This window comes from Amblyomma americanum, chromosome 7 (genome assembly GCF_052857255.1).
Source record: "Amblyomma americanum isolate KBUSLIRL-KWMA chromosome 7, ASM5285725v1, whole genome shotgun sequence".
Lineage (NCBI taxonomy): Eukaryota > Metazoa > Arthropoda > Arachnida > Ixodida > Ixodidae > Amblyomma > Amblyomma americanum.
The window spans coordinates 98,859,469-98,883,302 of NC_135503.1; the positions used below are offsets into that span (position 1 = coordinate 98,859,469).

The 23,834-nt window shown below is 49.6% G+C and overlaps 1 protein-coding gene across 1 annotated transcript; it reads right to left on the reverse strand.

The window, feature by feature from the left end:
• Positions 1–599: 599 nt before the first annotated feature.
• Positions 600–22,254, reverse strand: LOC144097970 (uncharacterized). Its single transcript, XM_077630559.1, has 2 exons — positions 21,700–22,254; positions 600–863 (listed from the first exon to the last, which is right to left on the reverse strand). Exons 1-2 carry the CDS (start codon positions 22,252–22,254, stop codon positions 600–602), a joined length of 819 nt encoding a protein of 272 aa, XP_077486685.1.
• Positions 22,255–23,834: the final 1,580 nt, after the last annotated feature.

A 23,834-nucleotide genomic window follows, 5' to 3' on the forward strand; every position in this document is an offset into this window, starting at 1 on the left:
ACGCTGGTCGGTGGCGTACGCTTCCGGAAGTGGAGCAGCCCGAAGCAGCTGGGGTGAGCCGGCAGAAGGCGCAAACGCTGGAGGGGCGACCATGCGGCGACGACAGAGGCTGGCCACGTGGCCGTGGAAACCGCACGAAAAGCATGTAGGACGATTGTCCGGTGTGCGCCAAGGGTTGTAATGTGGCGAAGAGAGAGGATGAAGCGGGGCATCCGGTGCCGGTCGCAGGACAGGCGGACTGGGTGGAAACACTACAGGCCGAGGCCGCGCAGCCACGGCGGTGTACGTCAAGGGCCACGCCTCAGGAGTGGAGGCGCTATAAGGTGCCGCGTCTTAGGAGTACGACAAAGGAGGGACGGAAGGAAGTTCAAGCATGGTAGGAAGAGCCTCTGCGACTTGTTCTCGGATGATGCGCTGAAGCGAAGGCACAAGAGGAGAGGCAGCGTCAGGACTCGGGTAGACGAGAGAGAGCAACTTCACGAACAAACTGCTTTATCTGGTGTAACAGTGGCGACTGGTCGTATTCAGACGTCAAAACCCCCAGAGGCTCCGGGTGCGAGAGTGGAGAGCGAGTGAGAAGACGGCGCTTGCGTAGTTCGTCAGAGCTTTGGCATTGGGCAAGGGCGTCGACGACGGTTGCTGGATTTGGCCAGAAGCATCCGGAACGCGTCGTCGTCGATGCCGTGCACGATGTGATCGATCTTGGCGCGCTCCGGCATCGAAGAATCCACACGCCTACACAGGTACACCACAACCTCAATGTAGCTGGTGAAATTTTCACCATGCAGCTGAGCCCGAGCACGTAGGCGTTGGTCGGCGCGCAACTTGCGCACCGCAGGCCGGCCGAAGACGTCGGCGAAATTCTGCTTGAAGGCGGACCACGATGTGATTTCAGCGTCGTGGTTGCGATATCACAGATTCGCAATGGCCGTAACATAGAAGATGACGTTGTTCAGTTTTAGGGCATCGTCCTATTTGTTATGGGTGCTTGCCCGCTCCTATGAAGCTATCCAATCCTCGACGTCATGGTCCCCGGTACCACTGAATACAGCAGGATCGCGCTGGCGCAAAGCTCCAGCGCAGACGACGGTCGGCGGAAGTGCGGCAGGACGGGGCTGGAATCTTTGGGCATGGTGATGACTGGAAGCGTACTAAATTAAGTGAAAGGGCGTTTGTGCGCAAATAGGTAAGGGGAAAGAGTTCACGGCGGGCGACACAAAACAGCGAGCAGGACGGCGGGCAGGACGGCGGGCAGCGCCGACGCCCAGTCCAAACACCAAGCGATCTCGTGCAGCGCGGGGTCGCTTCGTCTTTCATCGGCGCCTCGTCTTCATCGGCTCTGCGTCAGTGATCTGCCCATGCGGCATCAGGCGCGGCCGTCATGGTTCGCTACAGAGCAGTTTGTTCTTACTGTCATTCGTTGTTACATCCTAATAATTAAATTCTATTTTTTATTCATTACGTCCTAAACACAGTATGAAGAAGTGTAATCATATGTATTACATTTTATTTCTCGTTTAAAATATTTCGCAAATTGCAGATCAATTCGGTCTTAAGCTTGACCACTTTGTGGCAGCCCTTGCTGCATCAGTTGTTCCTAAACAATCACTTTGCAAAAGGACTTCCTGACGCACATTCTTCCCAACACTTTTCCTCTAACACACATTTCAGCTGAAAACCAGTTCAGCGTTCGTGGACATCGCTTTTAATTGTCAGGCACTTGCGGAATTAAGTAAGCGACTTATGGACACATTGATTTGAATAGTCTAACCTTCCAATGCGCAGCAAAACCTTACTTTTAAAGTTTTGTTTGCGCTCGTTCCGACTGCTTAATAGTCACGGCAGCCATAGAAAGAGAAATGGTGTATTTTGTTTAGTATATATGGCAGAAAAATATAACTGTCCGTATACTAGGATCTCACTTGGTTTTTACAAACATAATCTCTTCTTACTTCCATGTCGCAACTATATACCGCAAACAAATTGGGAGTTTTTGAGTAGCATATGCAGGCTTGCGTATGTGACACCCGCACGTTTAGTTTAGCGTTAGAAGAGTGAAAAGTTGGGCAAGTTGGTTAAAATCAATAGCTGGAAAAGGCGCGCAGGCACGAACAAAAAGAAATACAAGGACAGGCGCTGTCCTCGCAACTTATTTTTCTTTGTCCGAGTGTCACCTTTGCGCTTTTATCAACTGAGCGCATAGAAATATAGGCGGAATCATAACTTCGGTAATTCTGGCTACTCGGCCAATGAGTTCATGACGGCGGCAACCAGTCCTCGGTGCAGGCGTCATAATTTTGAATAAAGTGGGATGAAATCTTTAACTTCAATTTTTTTTTACTATAAATGCTTCTGCTGCCGGACAAACACTAAGTCAGCTGAAAAGAGCCAAGGACTTTTTTTTTTAATCTTGCTTAATTTCTGAGCTTTCATTGCACTTTTCTTACAAAGTTATGAATTTGTTACACAGTATCGTTGAAATAAATATAACAAGCGATGTGTCACTATCAAGCGGGAATTTTATAGAATATAATGAATTTTCTATTTTCATAAAATATATAGAAATGACGCTCTTACGCTTTTTGTGTAACATCTCAGAAATATAATGCTTTCGCGGTCTACAATTTCTGTGAACAAAAGGAGAGAATTCAGCACTGCTTTCAACTGAGGTTCATCTCGTTTTGTGACTAAACTGGTTGTTTCCTGCATATTCGAATATCGTTTGTAGACTTCGCAGAAAGGAAGGGGTTCCAGTTGTCAGATTACTGCAATGTGATAAGGTGCTCAGATGAATATCTTCTGCCTCGCCTGGTATTTGAATACCTAATGGCTGCAAAGTAATTAAAGTACATTATTTTCTGCGCTAGCCTTTGCTTAAACGGCATTTTCTTTAATTGGCGTCATAGCTGACACCGCTCAAATGTTTACTGAGGTTTATCATGCGACCTACAGGAGCAGTGATAGCAAAACACATGGGTGTAAGACCTTTTTTATGCCATGCGCACTGTGTACATAGAAAAATAAAGGATTATAATAAAGAAATATCGGAAATAATAACTCAGCAGACATGCAAAAAACATTTTTAAAAACCACAACGAAATAATCTAGTTACCAGTAGGGCAATGCCCGTGTCTCATCTTAATTCATAGACTGCTTTCTGAGAGTTTTTCTCCTTGTAATAATACCGCACCCGTACGAGAATTGTTTCGTCCACATTGATGTGTGCCCATTTTGTTGCTGTTATTATACATTTTTACGCTCTTAATTCACAAAAACGAAATGCGTCTGCGTATATGTTTATGCTTTTATGCTATATAGGACAACACAAAGAAATAGAAAGTCAGACCAGAGTGCTACCTAACCCTGTACTCGAAAACCACATGTATTTACCGCATAAGTGGACACTTGAATCGGGAATTAAAATGCGGTCGAAATAGAAAAATATGACATATTCAGTCAGTTATGACGTGCGTCATGAAAAAGCAAACCATTCAGAGAAAGAAAGGCGCAAAACACAACAGGTAGCAAGTACAATAACAAAAGCTTTCACAACGCGCCTCTCGTGCTGCTCAACACACGACACAAACGAAATCAAGAATCGCTTGATCCTTTCGGCAAAACGCGCATTTAAGAATTCCAAGATCAGGGTGAAGGTCAAATGTCAAGGTCTGGTACCCAATAGTTATAACCATATGATCCCGTCATCATACCACCGTAGCTTTGACCATACCACAACGCATTTCAGTTTGACTATGTGAGGTATTGAAGGTCATTCGTCAAAGTGGTGCCCATTGTTTCATATCAAATGTAAAGGTCGGAGGTCAAGCTCAGGTACGCTATGGTCATAGTCATATGATTAAGTGGTCATACTATAACTTGGGCCATACCACCAAGCAGTTAAGTTCGGTTTTACTGTGTGAGGTAATAAGGGACATTTAATCATCCACAACGAATTCGCAAGCTAAACGAAAGCTCTCGAGCAGCAAGGGTATAATTACCACCTCACTGTAATTGAAGCATAATGACCTGCATGAGTTATGAGCTGAAATTTGTTTTTCTCTTGCGGCCGAATGGATGCTTATTTATATAGAAGTTTTCCAGTTTAACAAACAAAACCTGTCCGGGAAACAATAACGGTTTCTGACTGGTGCAGGCTGCGCACCTCAGAATGTGGCTTTTCATTTCCTTACACTTTCTTCATGACACGCGTGAACCTCGGCACCTTGCTACAAAATCGCAGCGGGGCGCAAGAAGGGCAGCATCTGTTTTCGACAAGGAGAACGAGACCGACTCAGCGCTTGTGCGAGTCTTTCCTTTCTCTGACCCTTCATTTTAGTTGCGCTGTCCTGCCTGTTTTTCCAAGGTGGAATACCAACTCGCCCACTATGCTGTATTGTTACAATTCCCTTCAAGTATATAGTCCATGCTGATTAGCAAGAAACAACCGCGGGAATCTTACTTCATCGAAGCTACTTATCTTTGGCTGATTCTTTATTCCTTGCTGCACTCTGCAGCTACTTGAAGAAGTTTAGATGGTGCTCATTTGAGCTAGATTGCATACCTCATAGCAGCATCACAAGGGTACCCGTAGCCGAATATTTATGTTGTTTTCATGCAGTTCATATTAAATACGGCTCGCATGAAAACATCAAATATTCCGCTGCAGCAAATCTGTACAGTGAGGTGGTAATTACACCCTCGCTGCTCGAGAGCTTTCTTTGAGCTTGCGGATTCGTTGTTCTCCATCTGCGATGTATTTTTAACTTTCCTTTCATCTGCAATTTTGTAATTTTTTGACACGCTCATTTCCGCTATCTACATCATTTTTCTTCGAGCCCCTATAAAGCTGCCAAAATGGGGCCCTTCATTTTGTTTCAAATTTTTTTAAAAACTTGTGGCACTTTTAAATACTGGCAACATGAGTTTCGGATATCATCTAAGGCTATTGCTAACATTTCTGCTTACCTCTCCAAGAGCTCATTACCCCCCTTCATTTTTATCTCTACTGTCAAGGCGTTTATTTGAAGCACAGGTTGGTTGGTCTTGGTTGACCGGCGACACGACGGGCACACTCACAGGCGTCGTTCGAAAAACCCAGCTGCACTTCGTCTGCTTCTTCGTTGTCCCGCTTGAACTCGTCCGCTTCTTCGCTGTGCTGCGCCTGTCGGTCCCATTACAATTACTCTCCCTCCGAAAAAGGAGCCATCCTGGCGACTTACGGAGAGGAGAGGATGGGCGGGTCATAATAAGGCTTGAGGCGCTCAACGTGCACAGCTTCGCGCACCCGGCGACGGTGGTCCGAAGAGGGAACGAGCGGCTCAACGATATAAGTCACCGGAGAAGTTTGGTGGACAACCCGGTAAGGTCCGTGAAAGCGAGACAGTAGTTTCGTGGCGAGGCCGGGAGTGGAGGAAGGCACCCAGAGCCAAACGAGGGCGCCAGATGGGTATGACGCTGGAGGGTCCGGGGAATCCCGACGGTGCTTCTGATCCCATTGTTGCTGTGTGGTGAAAGAGCGGGCAAGTTGCCGGCATTCTTCGGCATACAGGTGAGCTTCGGAGAGTAAGGTGGTCTCGGAAGGGTCAGGGTGATAAGGAAGGATGGTGTCCATGGTGGATGTAGGCTCCCGGCCATATAAGAGGAAGAAAGGAGAAAACCCCGTTGTTGTCTGAGTAGCTGTGTTATACGCGTACGTGACGAACGGGAGCACTTGATCCCAGTTGGAGTGGGCGGTGTCAACGTACATGGAGAGCATGTCACTCAGAGTGCGGTTGAACCGCTCAGTCATGCCGTTGGTCTGGGGGTGATAGGCGCTGGTGTAGCGATGAACGATTTGGCATTGCTTGAGCAGGGCCTCGACGGCGTCGGAGAGAAAAACACGGCCGCGGTCACTTAGTTCTTTCGGGGCGCCGTGACGAAGAACAAGACTGCGTAGAATGAAGTGAGCGACATCGTTTGCGGTAGCAGATATGAGAGCCGACGTTTCGACGTAACGGGTGAGATGGTCAACGGCAACGATGATCCACCGATTATTAGCCGAAGTAGTTGGAAGCGGGCCATAAAGATCAATGCCGACGCGGTCAAAGGGACGGCCAGGGCAAGGTAACGGCTGCAAAGGAGCGGCGGCGGAGTGGGGTGGTTTCTTGCGACGTTGGCAGGCGGTGCATGACCGAATGTGTTGACGTATGTAGCGGTACATACCTCGCCAGTAGAATCGCTGACGAAGGCGAGCATATGTTTTCAGTACACCAAAGTGGCCGCATTGTGGAGCGGCGTGAAAAGAGGCACAGATTGTAGCACGGAGGTGTCGAGGGATGACCAACAGCCACTTCCGGCCGTCGGGGAGGTAATTACGGCGGTATAAGAGGCCATCACGAACGGCGAAGTGGTGGGCTTGGCGGCGAAGGGTCCGGGTCGAATGATGCGGCGAGGGAGTGTTCAGGAAGTTTAGCAGCGAGGTGATCCAAGGATCCTTCAGTTGTTCGGAGAGCATATCAGGGATGTTGAACGAAGAGAATTCGTAGGCACAGACGAGGGCAGAGGTTGACTCGCATGGGAGTGGTGAACGAGAAAGGGCGTCGGCGTCCGAGTGCTTGCGGCCGGAGCGATAAATGACGTGTATATCAAACTCCTGGAGACGTAAAGCCCAGCGGCGAGTCGGCCAGAAGGATCTTTGAGGGAGGATAGCCAGCATAGGGCGTGGTGGTCTGTGACGACATAGAAGGGCCGGCCGTAAATGTAAGGGCGGAACTTGGCAATTGCCCAAATGATGGCGAGACATTCTTTTTCTGTAACAGAATAGTTTGATTCCGCCTTGGTGAGGGCGCGGCTGGCGTAAGCGACGACGTATTCCGGATACCCAGGCTTTCGCTGGGCAAGAACTGCGCCCAAGCCCACACCGCTCGCGTCAGTGTGAACTTCTGTCGGACAGGCGGGATCAAAATGGCGAAGGATGGGGGGAGAGACCAGCAGGCGGCGTAAAGTGCTGAACGCGGTATCGCAAGCGGGGGACCAAGACGAAAGGTTCGGGCTGCCGGCAAGAAGCTGCGTTAAAGGGGCGATGATACTGGCGAAATTTCGGATGAAGCGGCGAAAATATGAGCATAAGCCTATAAAACTGCGAAGTTCTTTTAAGGTGGTTGGTTTGGGGAAGTCAGCGACGGCGCGAAGTTTGGCAGGGTCAGGAAGAACGCCGTCTTTGGAGATGACATGGCCTAATATTGTGAGCTGCGTTGCACCGAAGTAACATTTTTTCAAGTTTAGTTGGAGGCCGGCGTCAGTAAGGCTAGTGAGTACGCGCTGAAGGCGGTGCAGATGGGAAGGAAAATCTTTGGAAAAAACGACAATGTCATCTAGGTAACACAGACAAGTTTCCCATTTGAGGCCATTGAGAATAGTGTCCATCATCCTTTCGAATGTGGCTGGAGCATTGCAGAGGCCGAATGGCATCACATTGAACTCATACAAGCCGTCTGGGGTGACGAAAGCGGTTTTCGGCCTGTCGTTCGCTGCCATCGGGACCTGCGAGTAGCCGGAGCGTAAGTCGAGGGATGAAAAATACTCCGCTCCCTGCAAGCAATCCAGTGCGTCGTCGATTAGGGGTAGAGGATAAACATCCTTGCGTGTGATCTTGTTGAGACGGCGGTAGTCCACACAGAACCTGATGGAGCCATCTTTTTTCGTCACCAAGACAACAGGAGAGGCCCAAGGGCTGTGAGAAGGCTGTATTTTGCCGCGCCGAAGCATGTCGTCAACATTGTCACGGATGACGCGGCGCTCGCTCGGCGAGACTCGGTACGGTCACTTACGCAAGGGAGCGTGGGTGCCAGTGTCAATTGTGTGAGAGACGGCCAATGCGCGCCCCAAGGAGGGCTGGGAAAGGTCGAAAGAGTTGCGGAAGCGGCAGAGAAGTTCCAACATTTGGTCACGGTAAGCGGACGGAAGGTCGGGAGCGATGTTACGACGAAAGACGTCGATGGAAATCGGATCGGGCGCTGTCGCACAACAGGCTAAGGCAGTAACTGGGGAGCAGATACGGGTATCGGAGAATTCGGAAGCAAGAGCAGGGTCCAGTTCTTCAATACAGCCGAGGCATTCGCCGCGAAGAACAAACGACGGGCAAGAAAATGGGTTGGTGACATAGATGGCGCAGTGGCCATCGGAAATCGAGACAACGGCGAATGGAATGAGGAGGCGCTGATGGCGAGTGGCTGCTGCGGTAGGTGTGAAAAGAACAGGGCCGCTGAGGAAAGAGTCGGGGCGGAGCGGAACGAGGGCTGAAGAGGAGGGAGGTATGTCGGTGTCGGCAGCCACAAGAAGCTTAGCGGAGCGCACAGGTAGGTCACACAACGAAACATCACACAGGGGAGAAAGCTCAAGTTCCGCACGGGCACAGTCAATCACTGCACGGTGGGTCGAGAGGAAATCGCAGCCGAGGATGACATCATGAGGGCAGGCGGTCAGCACAACAAACTCGATGGTATAGGCGACGTCGTTGATAGAAACGCGGACCGTGCAGGCTGCGATGGGGTGGATGCGCTGAGAGGTGGCCGTACGTAGTGAAAAGTCAGACAGCGGCGTTGTCACCTTACGAAGTTTGCGGCGAAGAGCATCACTAATTACTGACACTGCAGCACCCGTGTCGACGAGCGCGAGAACGGGGACGCCTTCAACAGACACCTCAGTCACGTTAGCAGGAGAACACGGAGGACTTAAAAAGTTGGCAAAACACGAGTTCTTGCCTCCTGAACTGCGGCAGTCAGTTTTCCTCTGGGAGAGGGTCCGGGCGGCGGAGCATCGGAGAAATGGAACGTCGACGAGGGGAAGGCGAGCGGCGAGTAGGGTACTGGGAGCGATGTGTAGATGAGGCAGAAGAGACATTAGGCAAGGGCGGCCCGGAATCGTAGCGGAAATTGCGCATTAAATCGCCAGAACGAGGAGATCGCTGACGGCAAAAGCCTGCGACATGGCCCGGAAGACCGCAGGAATAGCATATCGGTCGATTGTCCTTGGTACGCCAGGGGTTCGTAGGGTTTCGGCGGGGTCGACGAACCGGGACCTGCGGCGGGGGTATAGACGGCGGTGGAGCATAAAAGGCCGGGCTGCTAGGGTAGGCGGCAGAGGTGGGCGAGCGCCGTGTACCGGTGACTGCTTCAGCATAGGTGAGCGGCGCTGCCACAGGAGGAGGTGGGGGACTGGATGGCAGAACTGCAGCGACCTGCTCCTGAATAGCACGACGGATAGTGGGCGTGAGAGATGGCGCCAGGTCGTGTGGAGGGCAGACGGGGTCGGGAATGTGATGCAGCAGAGAAAGCTGGCGAGCGATCTCTTCGCGGATGAAGTCTTTAACCTGCTGCATGAACAGGGACTGCTCAGCAGACGAGCCAGCAAGGGCCAACCCAGCAAGACCCCCCGCAGGCGCGCCGGACTGCCGCGTAGATGCGCGTTGCTTGCGGAGTTCGTCGAAGCTTTGGCACAGCTGGATGACGGTAGCGACGGAGGTGGGGTTCTTCGCCAGCAGCATCTGGAAAGCGTCATCGGCTATGCCTTTAAGTATGTGGTTGACTTTATCCCCTTCTGACATGGAGGGGTTGACACGCTTGCACAGGTCAACGATGTCCTCGATGTAGCTTGTGAACGTCTCGGAAGGGAGCTGAGATCGAGCACGAAGACGTTGCTCGGCGCGAAGATTCCGGACGGCAGGGCGGCCGAAAACGTCGGCTAAGCTCGTTTTAAAGGACGACCAGGTGGGAAGATCGGCCTCATGGTTGCGAAACCATAGGTTGGCAACGTCCGTTAGGTAGAAGAGGACGTTGCTAAGTTTCACGGAATCGTCTCACCGATTGTAAGTGCTGATACGCTCATAGGAGGCCAGCCAATCGTCGACGTCTTGGTCATCGGTGCCACTGAATGGAGAAGGGTCACGCTGGCGCTGCACCCCGTGACAGAGTACGGTGGCAGGGATGGGCTGCGATGGTTCACTCGGACCTTCCGGCATGATGGCGGAGACGAGGAGCGTACCACTTCGAAGTTCCAGGATGAGGACCGGGACGGGAACCGAGGCACCTCCACCAAATGTCAAGGCGTTTGTTTGAAGCACAGGTCGGTTGGTCTTGGTTGACCGGCGACACGACGGGCACACTCGCAGGCGTCGTTCGAAAAACCCAGCTGCACTTCGTCTGCTTCTTCGTTGTCCCGCTTGAACTCGTCCACTTCTTCGCTGCGCTGCGCCTGTCGGTCCCATTACACTACTTTCAAGCGTTTACAGTGCCTGACCATCAGCTTGAGTGGTTAACTTTGCGTTGTGCGCTTTTACCTCTGTGTTACAATCGCTCAACTCCCACATTAATTCGATAATACTGACTTGAAACGTAAACAATACTAACCACGATTTAGTCGTATATTTCTCTTTTTCTTATCAATTGTCATCATCTTCGATCCAATTTTTAGCACAAGAAATCACAATGAAAGAAGAATCTTGTAAAAATATGTGTTTTCGAGAGAAGCTGTACCAAAGAAACGCGCGAAAAAAGGGCCATTAGCACCGGATAAAGTTCCTCAACCCTCCATAACAACCTTTGCGGGTCAGACGCTTCTTCCTTCACCTTAACGATAGTGATCTTACACTTGCTCTGAACTAAGTAAAGGCACAAAGTATTTGAAACAAGCATTAGGTACCAGAGGAGGAGTAGATTGCTCCAGGTGGTTCGTTGTGAGGGAGAGAACCTGAAGCGTAAAAAAAATATCCGCGAGAACAGAAGCAGGAAACAGTAAGGACGTGCGCTGATTACCAACTGCATATAATGGCTGAAATCTAGCGCTAATACATGTTCTGCAACACAAAAGGTAACAAAGCAATCAATATATTGCAATAAATGAGGGAGTCACGTATACAAAGAGAGCCGAAGAAGAAGCAAATGCAAATGAATTAATCAAGCTCATTAGGTAGCAAGAGGGAAGAAAAGTAAATTATTGACCACACGGCACAGCAGATGCGGCGGAGCAGTGTGACCCAGCTTGTAATGTAACAGAAGTAAATATTGCAACATTATCAAGCTTTAGAGAAAAAGCGTTAGTGAGACTGTAGTGAAAGTAGACTAAAACGTAAAAGCGCGAGGTAAAGCCGAAATCAGCACATTTAAATCACAACTAGCAAGGCAAAACTATACGACGTAAAAACAAAGAACGGTTCGTATTACAAGAACAGTCAGGATATACGCATAAACATGGTAGAATCAAATGTGCTGCATCCTTTTTCTAGCTTTGCTAGTGTCACTTCGCTGTCCTCCGCTCACAGCGAGAGTGTCTGGCCCGCACTGTGTCTGGACAAGTAGCCGTAGTGCGAGGTGAAGTTTACTGAGGTAAACATCTATTGATTTTTCATTTTTCTATACTCCACGTTCAGCACTTGCGTTTATATGTGCATGACAATCATGATAACAGCTAATGGTAATGAGGGAACAAAGTGAAGAGTAACTGTCACCGCCAACGTCCTCAGCTGAATAGTGTCGTGAGTGAACTGGCGAATGGGGGACGAAGGCTAGGGAGAGAGAAAGAGTTGTTGTCGAGGTCTACCACTTGCTTTGCACCAGCGTGTAGTGATGTCGCACAGCACACTGAGTATCTCTTCTGCATTTCGCCTCCATCGATATTGTACTCAACAGTCACGTGCTCTACTCTTTCTCTCGGTCACGCGACCTGAGCAGTTTTTTGTTCTGTGACGACGCTCTCTCTTCACTAGACACGATGTTCTTCGTCGCAGAACGTGAACTATATAGCTAATGTGAATACTACAAAGGAAGCCTTCATCTTTACTAATAACTACAACAGCGCATTACTTCTCGTAACCTTCACTTTTCGTATAACCCTGATACGAATATATGTTCTGGTACTGCTTAGGCAGGCCCCGGCAAATTATGTATTCGGCAAGTGTAAAAATAGAAGGCGGATGTATTATTGCAGCTCCGGTATCTCTAAGTACAGGTTGGGGGCTGTTCTAGAACCGAATTAGCGTGTTCTTAGAATGTTTTGCGTCATGTCAGTGTATCCTTCTGAAAGAAGGCGAAACCGATCATTGGTAACTGGAATCCATTAACTACCTTCTTTTTTCCTGCCCTCAACAAACAAGGCTTAACTGGCGCAAATAAAAACATGTCCTTAAATCAATACCTGAATTGTTTTGTCCCTACACAAACCTGGTTCTGAGTTAAAAGACGCTTACTTTGTATCAACATTATTGAAGCTATAGATAAACATAAGAAAGTGCAGCATATTTGCCCCTAATGAGAAGTGAGAATTTCAAAATCATTCGCAAATAACCACTGCGTCTCTACGTATCTGCCTCGTCGTGCGGTTTCAAAGAATCTTTGATACCTTTGCTTACAATATTGTTCCCATTATAACAGTGCACTGAAGCGCTATGGAGAGAATTAAGAGAACCCATTTTTTAAAACACGAAAAAAGACGGCATCTTTATTTGCTCCCGAGACATGCCTAAAAAACAAATGCCTATGTGTAACAAAACAATTCATGATCTCTTCCACACTTAGAAGCCGCCAGGACTACTGCAATTCACCATGCCAGGACTACTGCAATTCACCATTATGAATAAGACCCGTGAAAAGTTAGTCAACTAGAGCAAGGAAAGCGAACCATAAAGATCGCGCCAAAAAGCAGTGCGAAAGTTTACAGCTACGAGATTTCAATGAAATATAGAAGGGGGCAAATTTAATTTTAAAAGCACTTAAGTGTTTTCTTACCACTGTATCACTCTCGGCAGCAAGGTTTCTTCATCTTTAGCATCGGTAGCAGCAGGTGCCATCTACTCAGCCTGCGCGCACTGCGACTAGTACTCAAGGTGCACTAACCTAGCGAATGCCGACTTTTGCCATTAATTAACTGAAGCACATATAAAACGCTAAACAATTTGAGTGCACTAGTTATAAACGGTGCGAAAACAGGGGCACGAGCGTAATATTTCAAAATTTTCCTCTGGTCAGAAAACTTGGCACGTGACGATCACGGAAACAGCGTTTTGCACTAATTTTTTTAGCAAAATCAAGAACTTCTTACTTGTGCTGATGGACGAAAGTCTCGGTACACCCTATACGGCGCAGCCCGGCGCAAAAAACAGCGCCTTCCGTATGGGAGAATTGCCCGTTACATAACTGGACAAATTATGCTAAGAGATTACGGATATATTTTGAAATGTTGGTTTTTACAGAAATATTTAAGCTTAATTTTTAAAAAGCAGGACGCTCGCATTATTCATAAAAAAATACTGGCGGTTAAGCATTTCTAAGCACTAAATACTGTGCGAAAGCACAATTTGTCACAGGTAAAAACCACCGCCACTTACCTGATATCGAGATTGAGTTTTCACTGACACAGGGAGGCAGCTATGCGCGCCTTTAACCTTTTCATCGTGAGTGCCATTTCTCCTTATGTGCGCCGGCAGCCTGTGCTCCAGTGGTGCTTTTTTGCAGCAATGTTACCAACGCCAACGCGTATTGCTCTATCGCCAGGTTTCTGCCAGAACGTTGTCCACGAAGACGCGTGCTGCGCACATCTTTTTGTCAATACTGGGACATAGCTCAAAGCGCGAATATTAGTTTCACAGCAGTATTAGAGAATGAAGATGATGTATAATGCACAGGTTGAGAGTGTGTTACAGTTTAACACGAGTCCTGTTCGGCTGCGGCTATAGCTTAGTGCTCTCGCGCAGTGGCCAGCGAAGCTGATCTGTTTGCACCGCCGCGCATTCACCTCCCGGTCATGATTATTTATTTGATTTGTTTTTATTTATTACTTTCACTTTGTACAAGCCCACAAACACAGCAAGTATACAAACATCCCAAGATGTTGCTCGGGGGTTCGCCCATCGGAAGAGTGGTTTCCCACTAATATAGCAATTGATTCGTTGCATAACACAAAGAGAAGCGTCACTCTGCAAGGCTCTTGCACCAAAGACAGCAAACCAACTTCGTTACCATGGCCGCATTCAACCCTAATCTGGATGAAATCTTTCAATCCTTTGACGTCATCATTTTTCCTTTGCACAGCCAATCTACCAATCTCCACGATTTTAGTGCGGAACCACTATTCTGATAGATCAAACCCGAGCAAAATATTGGGATGTTTATATGCTTGCGGTGTTTGTGGGTTTATGCTAAATGAAAGTAACACATAAAAATAAATCAAATAAATGTTCACGGCGTGGAGTCGAACCAGCGTTGCGGCGGCGCGAATAGATTTGCTTGGCAGGTCGCTAAGCGAGAGCAATAGCCTATCGCCGCAGCCGAACACGCCTCGTGTTAAACAGCAAAACACGCTTGCGGTGCGCATTGGACATTGTCTTCTTTGACCAATAATACTGCTATGAAACTAGTACCCCCGCATTGAGCTATGTGCTGGTAGTGACAGACAAATGTCCACTGGATGCGTTGGAGTGGACAACGTCGTGGCAGAAATGTGCCACTGTAGGATAGGCCGCTGGTGTACATTGAGTAAATTGGCACTGACCATGAGAAAGTTGAAGACGCGCATAAGTGGCTCCCTTGGTCAGTTGGAAACCTCAACAGTTCGTTCGGGTACATGGTGGTGGTGTCCATCTGAAAAAGCTGTGCTCTCGCACATTATTTCGTGCTTCTGAATGCTGCACTGACGCGAAATTTTTTAAATTGCGGCTATCTTTCCCATGCTATTTCGCGCTTACAAAAGCTATCTTTACGGTTACTGTTCTACAAGTGAGTTTGGGAGCCTACTCAAACGCAATGGATTAGAGAAAAAATTGTAGCCGTTGTATATCTTATCTCACAGTTTCTTGAGCAGCTCCGGTGTAGCCAGTCGTAGACGAGTACCTCGTGTTACAAGAAAGTTCTGATTTTGTGCTATATTCTAGACATATTCAAACTGAACCCAGACGCATTTGAAGCAGCAAGTTTCATTCGGCAACGCCTTCAATAGTTTGAGTTTTGCGTTATAACGCGCTTTCAATCACTTTTTCTCAGAACGTGCACCGAAGACTGAACGCGCGAGGCCCCGCAGGCCCGCTGGTTTTACAATGACTCACAAGCTCGCCGCGTGCCAGCCAGGACTCCCTAGGCACACGGTGAAAAACAGTCTGTGTATGTGAATATTGTACAAACTTTCCTCGCTCCAGCGATTTCTTTCGACGAACTCAAATACCTAGACTCACGGCGAAAGTGTACGCCCGCCGTCAGAATTATCCCTTAAAGATGGACTAAAGCAGCGGGCGTGGTACTATTTTTATGTACACTTTTATACATCCGTCCTCCCCCTACTCTTTAGTACTCTCGCTCCCCCCTTTCTTCATGTCTTGCTCTCCTCTCTCTATCCCTTTAGTTCCGCTAGCTGCAGCTCAGGTGCATCAGGAACCGATAGCAGTTACAGCGGCTAGCAACATCTCTAATTCCTTTTTAGTTATCTATAAAACCACGCACAACTACTACTATTACTACTACCATCCGGCACTTCTGTCTTCACTCATGAAACTACGCAAGGAATTTCCTCTGGGTGCGTTCTCCATCTCTACCTTTCTTTGTTTCTTTTTCGTGACGCTAATATACCGTGCTCGACGGATTAGATAGGGAATTCCCTACAGTGCTCAATAAAGGCTTGGCTGTTTCTGCCAAGGTTTGCACGCACGCTGCCTTGTGTGTAATTGCTAATTTATGATACCTCTTGTGTACAAAATATTTCTCTCTCTCTCTGCATTGTAGTCTCTTCTGAAACACGCATTAAGGACTAAGGTGGGGTTGATATGGGAAAAATTCAATTTTGTTCTCTACCAATCCGCAATGCCGAAGCTTTCTTCAACATTATTCAGTGAGTCAAGAGTTTTCCCATTCCTTACTTGGCGAGCATGCCTGATTCTTTCGGCGCATGCACTGGTTTGCATTTATGCGATCAGAAAATGATGTCGAAAACACAACTGGTATTTTTTGTAAGCTGAGTTGATTCATTATTAGCTGTTCGGCCCGAGCAGGTAAGATAATATGTATGTTCTCTTGAACGCTGGCATGCTTTGCTCTGCATTTTTCTTACTTCGTGTGAGGCAGACGGGCTTTCTGGCGGGCTAGTTAGTGCATTACGTTCATCTTCGAAGCTGCCCAAAGATACAGGACAAAGAAAACAGGAGAAGGCACGCAAGCGACTGTGTGTGTGTTCCTTGCTCTGTCCTGCTTCGTTGCGCAGTTTCGAAAATGATCGATAAGGCGCGCGATTCCTCCACTCCTTTTGAGATTCTGATGAGAATTTTCTTTTCCTTTTCGCCATGGAGCTGAAACACAGGCGATAAGGTGTTTGAGCCACGCATCCCAAAACATTTTTGCTACCAACATTGGCGCCTAAGACGTGCTTTGCTCCAAAGGCAACGCAAGGGCGAACTGAAGAACGAGCCTTCAGCGAAAAACACTTGTACAAATCAGTTTGCGCCATACAATAATTTTTCCCGCACTTACACAGCCACAGCTGCTTCAGACTGCAGCGCGAGACTGCAGAGAATTGTTCTATTCTGTAGTCTCGGAGTGCGCTCTAAGAAATGCTTTCATTTGAATGCGCATCCGGGAATTACCATGACAGACACTATGTGCACGCTTTGTGATTAGAGAAGGCTCTCGTGATACTTCCAGTGACATTCAATGCATTTCAGATATTTCAAAGGGCACCATCGTGATAGGATGGCGTGAAATGAACCACGTACAAAAGTATCTTACTAAAAAAGGTGCACAATAGATCACTAACGAGGCCGTAGCGCTAACTTACGATACGATACAATACGATATATTTTATTAACTCTCACAAGGTTACATCAGCAACAAGGAGAGAGGACGCAAGGCAAAAAGCTGCGTTGTTGCAGCTTGAGAGACACCCTGCGCCCTCAGCCGGGGTGTATAGCCCAGCAGCTGATCACATGACAACATTGGAAGGGCGCACTCACAAACACACACACATACAAAAAATACAGTTACAAAGTATCTATAGCTGACATTGGCATAATGTTACGCTTCTAATATCACTGGACGACATTTGACGAAAACTACTCCACATTATTATGTACAAACAAAACTCATTAACAATCACCCGAGATACAATGTAAGGAAAAGAAAGTACACGAAGCTATATATATATATATATATATATATATATATATATATATATATATATATATATATATATATATATATATATATATATATATATATATATATATATATATATATATATATATATATATATATATATATATATATATATATATATATATATATATATAACGTCCGGGCACAGCACACAGGTCAAGAGCACAGGGCGGCCCGCACAGAGCACCAGGCACAGAGCACCGAATCCCAGAGCACGCGCGCCTCCGAGAGTCTTCATTCATCTCTTCTTCTATCCGTTGCATGGCCCCCGGTCGCAAAAAACACCGTCTCGGTGGAAATTAGGGCGGGGCAAGGGATTGCGACACGTAGGGCTTGAGGCGAGAGACGTGGACAACGTCACTCTGAGATGCACCGGAGGTGGTCTCCGGAAAGGCCGGGGCAATCTCGTAGGTGACGGCGCTGACCTGGCGGAGCACACGGTATGGGCCAACATAGCGGGACATTAGTTTTTCGCAAAGCCCGACACGGCGTGTGGGCGACCAAAGCAAGACGAGGGCTCCAGGGGAAAAAGTTACCATGTGGTGGCGGCGGTCGTAGTAGTCCTGCTGTGAGGCCTGCGAGGCTTGTAGGCGGGAGCGAGCCAGCTGGCGGGCGTGGTCGGCGCGGGCAATAGCGTCGTGGTCATATTCAGAAGGCGGGGAAGGAGATGTCGGAAGCAGCATGTCCAAAGGTAATTGGGGTTCACGACCGTACAACAGATAGAACGGGGAGTAACCGGCAGTGTCATGACGAGAAGAATTGTAGGCGAAGGTAACGTATGGAAGGGCAATGTCCCAGTCCCGATGGTCCGGGGAAACGTACATTGCGAGCATATCCGGGAGAGTGCGGTTGAGGCGCTCTGTAAGACCGTTGGTTTGGGGATGATGGGTGGTAGTCAGCTTATGTTTTGTTGAGAAGGAACGGAGAATGTCGTCGACAACTTTAGAGAGAAAGCAACGGCCGCGGTCGGTGAGAAGTTGGCGGGGTGCACCATGACGGAGGATGAGGTCGTAGAGGAGAAAATCGCCCACGTCGGTAGCAGTACTGGTGGGGAGGGCCCGCGTGATGGCATAGCGAGTAGCATAATCTGTCGCAACGGCAATCCATTTGTTTCCGGAGGTGGACTCCGGAAACGGGCCCAAAAGATCCAAGCCAACACGATTAAATGGTTCAGGGGGCACATCAGCAGGCTGGAGCAAACCCGCGGAGAGCGTGGCGGGACGTTTCCGGCGCTGGCACTGGTCGCAGGCACGAACATAGCGGCGGACGGACTGGTAGAGACGGGGCCAAAAGAAGCGACGACGCACGCGGGCGTAAGTACGCGAGACACCCATATGTCCAGCACTGGGGAGGTCATGGAGCTCGTGGAGGGCGTCGTTGCGCTGATGCTTCGGGACAACGAGCAGTTGGTCTGGGCCGGCGGGGTTCAGGCTTCTGCGGTAGTGTGTGTCATGATGAAGTACAAACCGGCGCAGGGCAGGGTCAGATGGAGAGTATCTGAGGCGGGAAATAATAGAGCGGAGCTCGATATCTCGTCGCTGCTCACCGCCAAGGTGAGGAAGAGCAGAGAGCGAGAAGAGGTCAGCGGCGGAGTCACTGCCAGAATGATTATAAGAGTCAACGGGATCTCGGGAGAGGCAATCAGCATCAGTGTGTAGCCTACCGGACTTATATACCACGGTATAGTCGTAGTCTTGGAGGTGTAAAGCCCAGCGACCTAGGCGGCCAGTAGGATCTTTCAGTGATGAGAGCCAGCAGAGCGCATGGTGGTCGGTGACAACCGTAAAAGGGCGGCCGTACAAATATGGGCGAAATTTCCCAACCGCCCAGACAAGGGCTAAGCACTCACGTTCGGTAATTGAGTAATGGCGCTCCGGGGCGGAGAGGAGGCGGCTGGCGTAAGCGATGACACGGTGCTGTTCGGATTGCCTCTGAGAGAGAATAGCGCCGATGTCATAGCCACTGGCGTCTGTGCGGACTTCAGTGGGAGCTGTCACATCGAAGTGGGCCAGAACTGGCGTGGAAGTAAGCTTCAATATCAAGGTGGAAAACGCGTGTGCTTGGTCGGGTCCCCAGATGAAGGTGGCGTCCTTTTTCAGGAGGTCGGTGAGGGGGCGGGCGATATCGGCGAAGCCTTCAACATATCGACGAAAGTAGAAGCACAGCCCTAAGAAGCTGCGGACGTCGTTACAGGAACGTGGCTGAGGAAAGTCTTTAACGGCTCGGATCTTATCAGGGTCAGGGTGCACCCCCGTGTCGTCGACGACATGACCCAAGATGGCGAGTTGACGGCGCGCGAAACGGCACTTAGACGAGTTGAGCTGCAGGCCAGCATGACGAAAGAGGGAAAGGATCTGAGAAAGGTCAGTGAGGTGAGAGGAAAACGAGGGCGAAAAGACAATGCCGTCATCGAGATAGCACAGGCAGATGGACTACTTAAAGCCTTGCAAAAGAGCATCCATCATGCGTTCAAATGTGGCTGGTGCGTTGCATAATCCGAAAGGCATAACTTTGAATTGATAAAGGCCATCAGGAGTCACAAAAGCGGTTTTCTCACGGTCCTGTTCATCTACAGCAATTTGCCACTAGCCGGAGCGAAGATCTATGGACGAGAAGAATTTGGCACCATGGAGGCAGTCAAGCGCGTCATCGATACGCGGCAGGCGGTACACGTCCTTTTTAGTGATCTTATTCAGGGGGCGATAATTAATGCAAAAACGCCATGAGCCATCTTTTTTCCTGACAAGGACGACGGGTGAGGCCCAGGGACTGTGTGAGGGTTCGATAATGTTTTTTTCTAGCATTTTAGTAACTTCCGCATTGATTACTTGACGCTCGGCGTGAGAGACCCGGTAAGGGCGGCGGCGGATGGGAGGGGCATCGCCTGTTTCAATGCGGTACCTGACGGCGAGAGTTTGACGCAGCGCGGTGTTGTCCACGTCAAAAATATCCGAAAAAGATTCGAGAAGGGCACGAAGCTTGGCAGTTTGGTCGGGATGGAGGTCGGTAGCCATCATGGTTGTGAAGGTGTCGGTCGACAGAAGAGACTGCCGGCGCGGAGTGGCGGTTTCTGGACCTGGGGTAGCGGGCAACGTAGCCACGTAGCAAGGAGCGAGAGGGGATAGCGTAGCGACGCATATGCCGGACGGTAGCACTTGAGAAGTGAGGCCGAAGTTGAGGAAAGGCAGAGAGAGGGCGTTGGCTTGGATGGTGGCAATGGTATGAGGTAGGGCAACGTTACGGGTCAGGAGGAGGTCAAAATTGGGAGTAACGAGATAGTCGCCATCGGGAACTGGGCGAGATGGGGTCAATGGAACAATAGAGGCGGCTCGGGATGACAGGCGAGCATATGCGGTACTGAACAGTCGCAGTGATACATCAAGTGGGTCTGAATCCAGCATCGGAAGGGCGAGGTGTAGAACACCCTCCGAGCAGTCAATGAGGGCGGAATGGTCAGTCAAAAAATCTAAGCCGAGGATAAGGTCATGGGCACAGGTGGTCAGCACGGTGAACTGAACTGGTATACTCTGGCCGGCAATAGTAACGCGCGCGGTACACATACCGTCCACAGCAGGCGTGCCACCATCCGCGACACACACACGGGACGTTGCAGGCGTTAGGACTTTGTGGAGGCGACGGCGGAGGGCAGCACTCATCACTGATACATGAGCACCGGTGTCAATCAGGGCGCGCACAGGAACACGGTCGATAGTGACGTTCAGAAGATTAGGTCGAGTGGTCGAGAGAGGATTTGTAGTCCGGGCCGTTGATGCAGCGTCACCTCCGGGAGCTGCATCACTTAGTTTTCCAATTGGGAGCGGCTGCGAGAAGGCGACTGGGGGGAACGAGAGCGGCGGCCCTGCGGGGACGGAGAGCGGGAGAATCGGCGTGGAGGGGGTACGGCTGGTGCAGACGGTACGGACGGGGCGCGGGTCGAGAAGTTGTGGGATGAGGCGGGACTGTAGATGGAGGGGAAGACGTTGCGGGGCTTTGAAGACCATGTACTGCGGCAATGACGGGCGATGTGGCCAATGCGAGAGCACCGGAAGCAAATGGGACGGTCGTCCGCCGTGCGCCAGTCATTGGGATTGCGGGAACGGGGCAGAGAATAATAGGTGCGGCGAAAAGCACAGGGAGGAGGCTGGGGGGTTTCCGGCTTCTGATGGCGCACACTGCCGGAGCGAGGTTCAGATGAGCGAGTTCCTGCCGCACGACGGCCTGAATCAGCGACACAGCGGGCAGGGTTGTATCAGGGACGGAGGGCGGGGATATCACAGGTGCGAGGGCCTCCAGTTCACGTCGGACGATCCGGGTGACTGAATCGGTGACGACAGGGGCGTCCGAGGGTGTGCGGGATGGTGATCGGTGATCCTCACAGGAAGAAGGGTATATGCTTGGGCTTGTTGGTTCATAACTTCAAGGTGAAAAACGTAGCGCAAAGAAACGAGGACACAGAAAGACGGACAACACACGGACAACAAGCGCCGTGTGTTGTACGTCTTTCTGTGTCCTCGTTTCTTTGCGCTACGTTTTTCACCTTGAACTCACAGGAAGATGTCGCGGCCGTGTTGGGAAGGCGAGAAAACGACGGCGAAATGCGGCGGCCTTTGACTTGCTCAAATCGACGGCACTCGTTCATGATGGAGTCAATTGAGGTACAGTCTTTGCAAACAAGCAAGTGGAACGCATCGTCGGCAATGCCTTTGAGCACGTGGCCCACTTTATCGGTCTCACTCATTGAGGCATCGACCTTGTGACAAAGCGCCAAGATGTCCTGAATGTAGGCCACGTAGCTCTCGGTAGAAGATTGTGCTCGAGTAGCCAGCTGTTTCTTGGCGGCGAGCTGGCGGTCATCAGGTCTACCGAATAGCGTCTTCAACTTTTCCTTAAAGGTGTCCCAACTTGTTAGTTCTTCCTCGTGGGTCTCGTAACATACGCGCGCCGTGCCATTGAGGTAAAAGATGACGTTCGCGAGCATTAGCGTAGGGTCCCACCTGTTGTAGTTGCTGACACGCTCGTAGAGGATAATCCAGTCGTCGACGTCCGAGTCATCTGTGCCGGAAAACGTGCCGGGGTCGCAAGGAGGAGCCATGATGACGAAAGGAGGGGTAGTGGGGTTAGTGGGGCTCCTTGACCGGCCGGGTGGAGCCATGGTGGTAGTCCCGGCCTGACGAGTACTACGAAGCTGCGTGGTGTGCGCAGCGTAAAATCCGCATCTCCACCAAAGATGTTACGTGGTCCAGGCGGGAACGACGCGAGAACGCCCGGGCACAGCGCACAGCACACAGGTCAAAAGCACAGGGCGGCCCGCACAGAGTACCAGGCACAGAGCATCGAATCCCAGAGTTTTCATTCATATCTTCTTCTATCCGTTGCAATATATATATATATATATATATATATATATATATATATATATATATATATATATATATATATATATATATATATATATATATATATATACCTTGCAAGCAAAGAAACGCAACGTTGACAATGGCCGGCCATATAAGGCTAGGAGTTACTCTACAAAAGTACAATTACATGTTGCCAGTGCCTAAGAGTGAAACAATGAGGATAATTATCTTTTGTTAATAAATATCCCAGAATGTTATTTTGTGTTTCTTTCTACACGTCATTACACGTAAAACAAAAACATAGAAGGCCGTTCTTTTTCCAGCTACATATTGCCGCATGCAAGACGCCAAAGATGGACTTCGTCTACGAGCGCGAGGCAAAAAGAAGAAGCTGAAGTGCGCAGGGACTTTTTCTGGTTAACCTGTAAACCGTTTTACCTTCAGCTCTCCTCGGGGTTCTAAGGAGTCCTGACACTGATGGAGGTGCTGGGTATGCACAGGACTCCTTCCGGCAGTCCACAGCGAGTCCCGGATATCGACACGCCTGTCCATCGCGCTAACCGCCGACGTCTAGGCCTTTCCCCGGAGTACAACCATCTACCAGGCGACTCTTCTAACGTCAATGTCGCCGGGACTTCCAAGCCATGGCACCTCCCACCCCTACGTCGATGACTCTTTACAACACCAAGGTACCGGAGTGCTTCTGCGGGAACGCGTTTAAAGATGTGGAAGACTGGCTCGACCAGTTTGAACGAGTGGCCAAGTTCAACCAGTGGAGCGCGGACCAGAATCTTTGCAATGTCTGTTTTGCACTTCAGGATACTGCTAGAACTTCGTATGAAAACCACGAGGCCAGCTTGTCCACATGGAATGACTTCCGCCGCCAGCTGGTGGACACTTTTGTCACTACTGATCGACGAGAGAATGCGCTGCGCCTGCTTGAAGTGCGTGTCCAGAAGCCAAATGAAAGCGTAGCTATGTTTGCGGAAGACATAGCTTGACTTTTTCGCCGTGCGGACCCCGATATGACTGAGCAAAGGAAGCTACGACATCTCATGCATGTCGTCAAGGAGCAGGTGTTTGCCGGCTTGGTGCGCAACCCACCTCAAACCGTCAGTGAGTTCGTCAAGGACGCTACAGCTATAGAGCGAGCCCTCCAAGAACGGTGCCGCCAGTACGACCGACCCTTCACCGGTGATCCACCGACTGCGGCGGCACTCACTGCAACCGATGGGAACACTCTTCGAGACCTCATTCGAGAAATTGTCCTTGAGGAGCTGCAGCGAATTACTGCTACGAGCGTTCAGTCACCAGA

Excerpts from the sequence above, each read along its gene's own strand:
- LOC144097970 (XM_077630559.1), bottom strand. The coding sequence starts at position 22,254 with ATGGCTCCTCCTTGCGACCCCGGCACGTTTTCCGGCACAGATGACTCG. Across the intron at positions 864-21,699 it reads CATCTTCCTGTGAGTTCAAG|AATTTCGCCGACGTCTTCGG; the intron begins GTGAAAAACGTA and ends GCCTTCAAGCAG.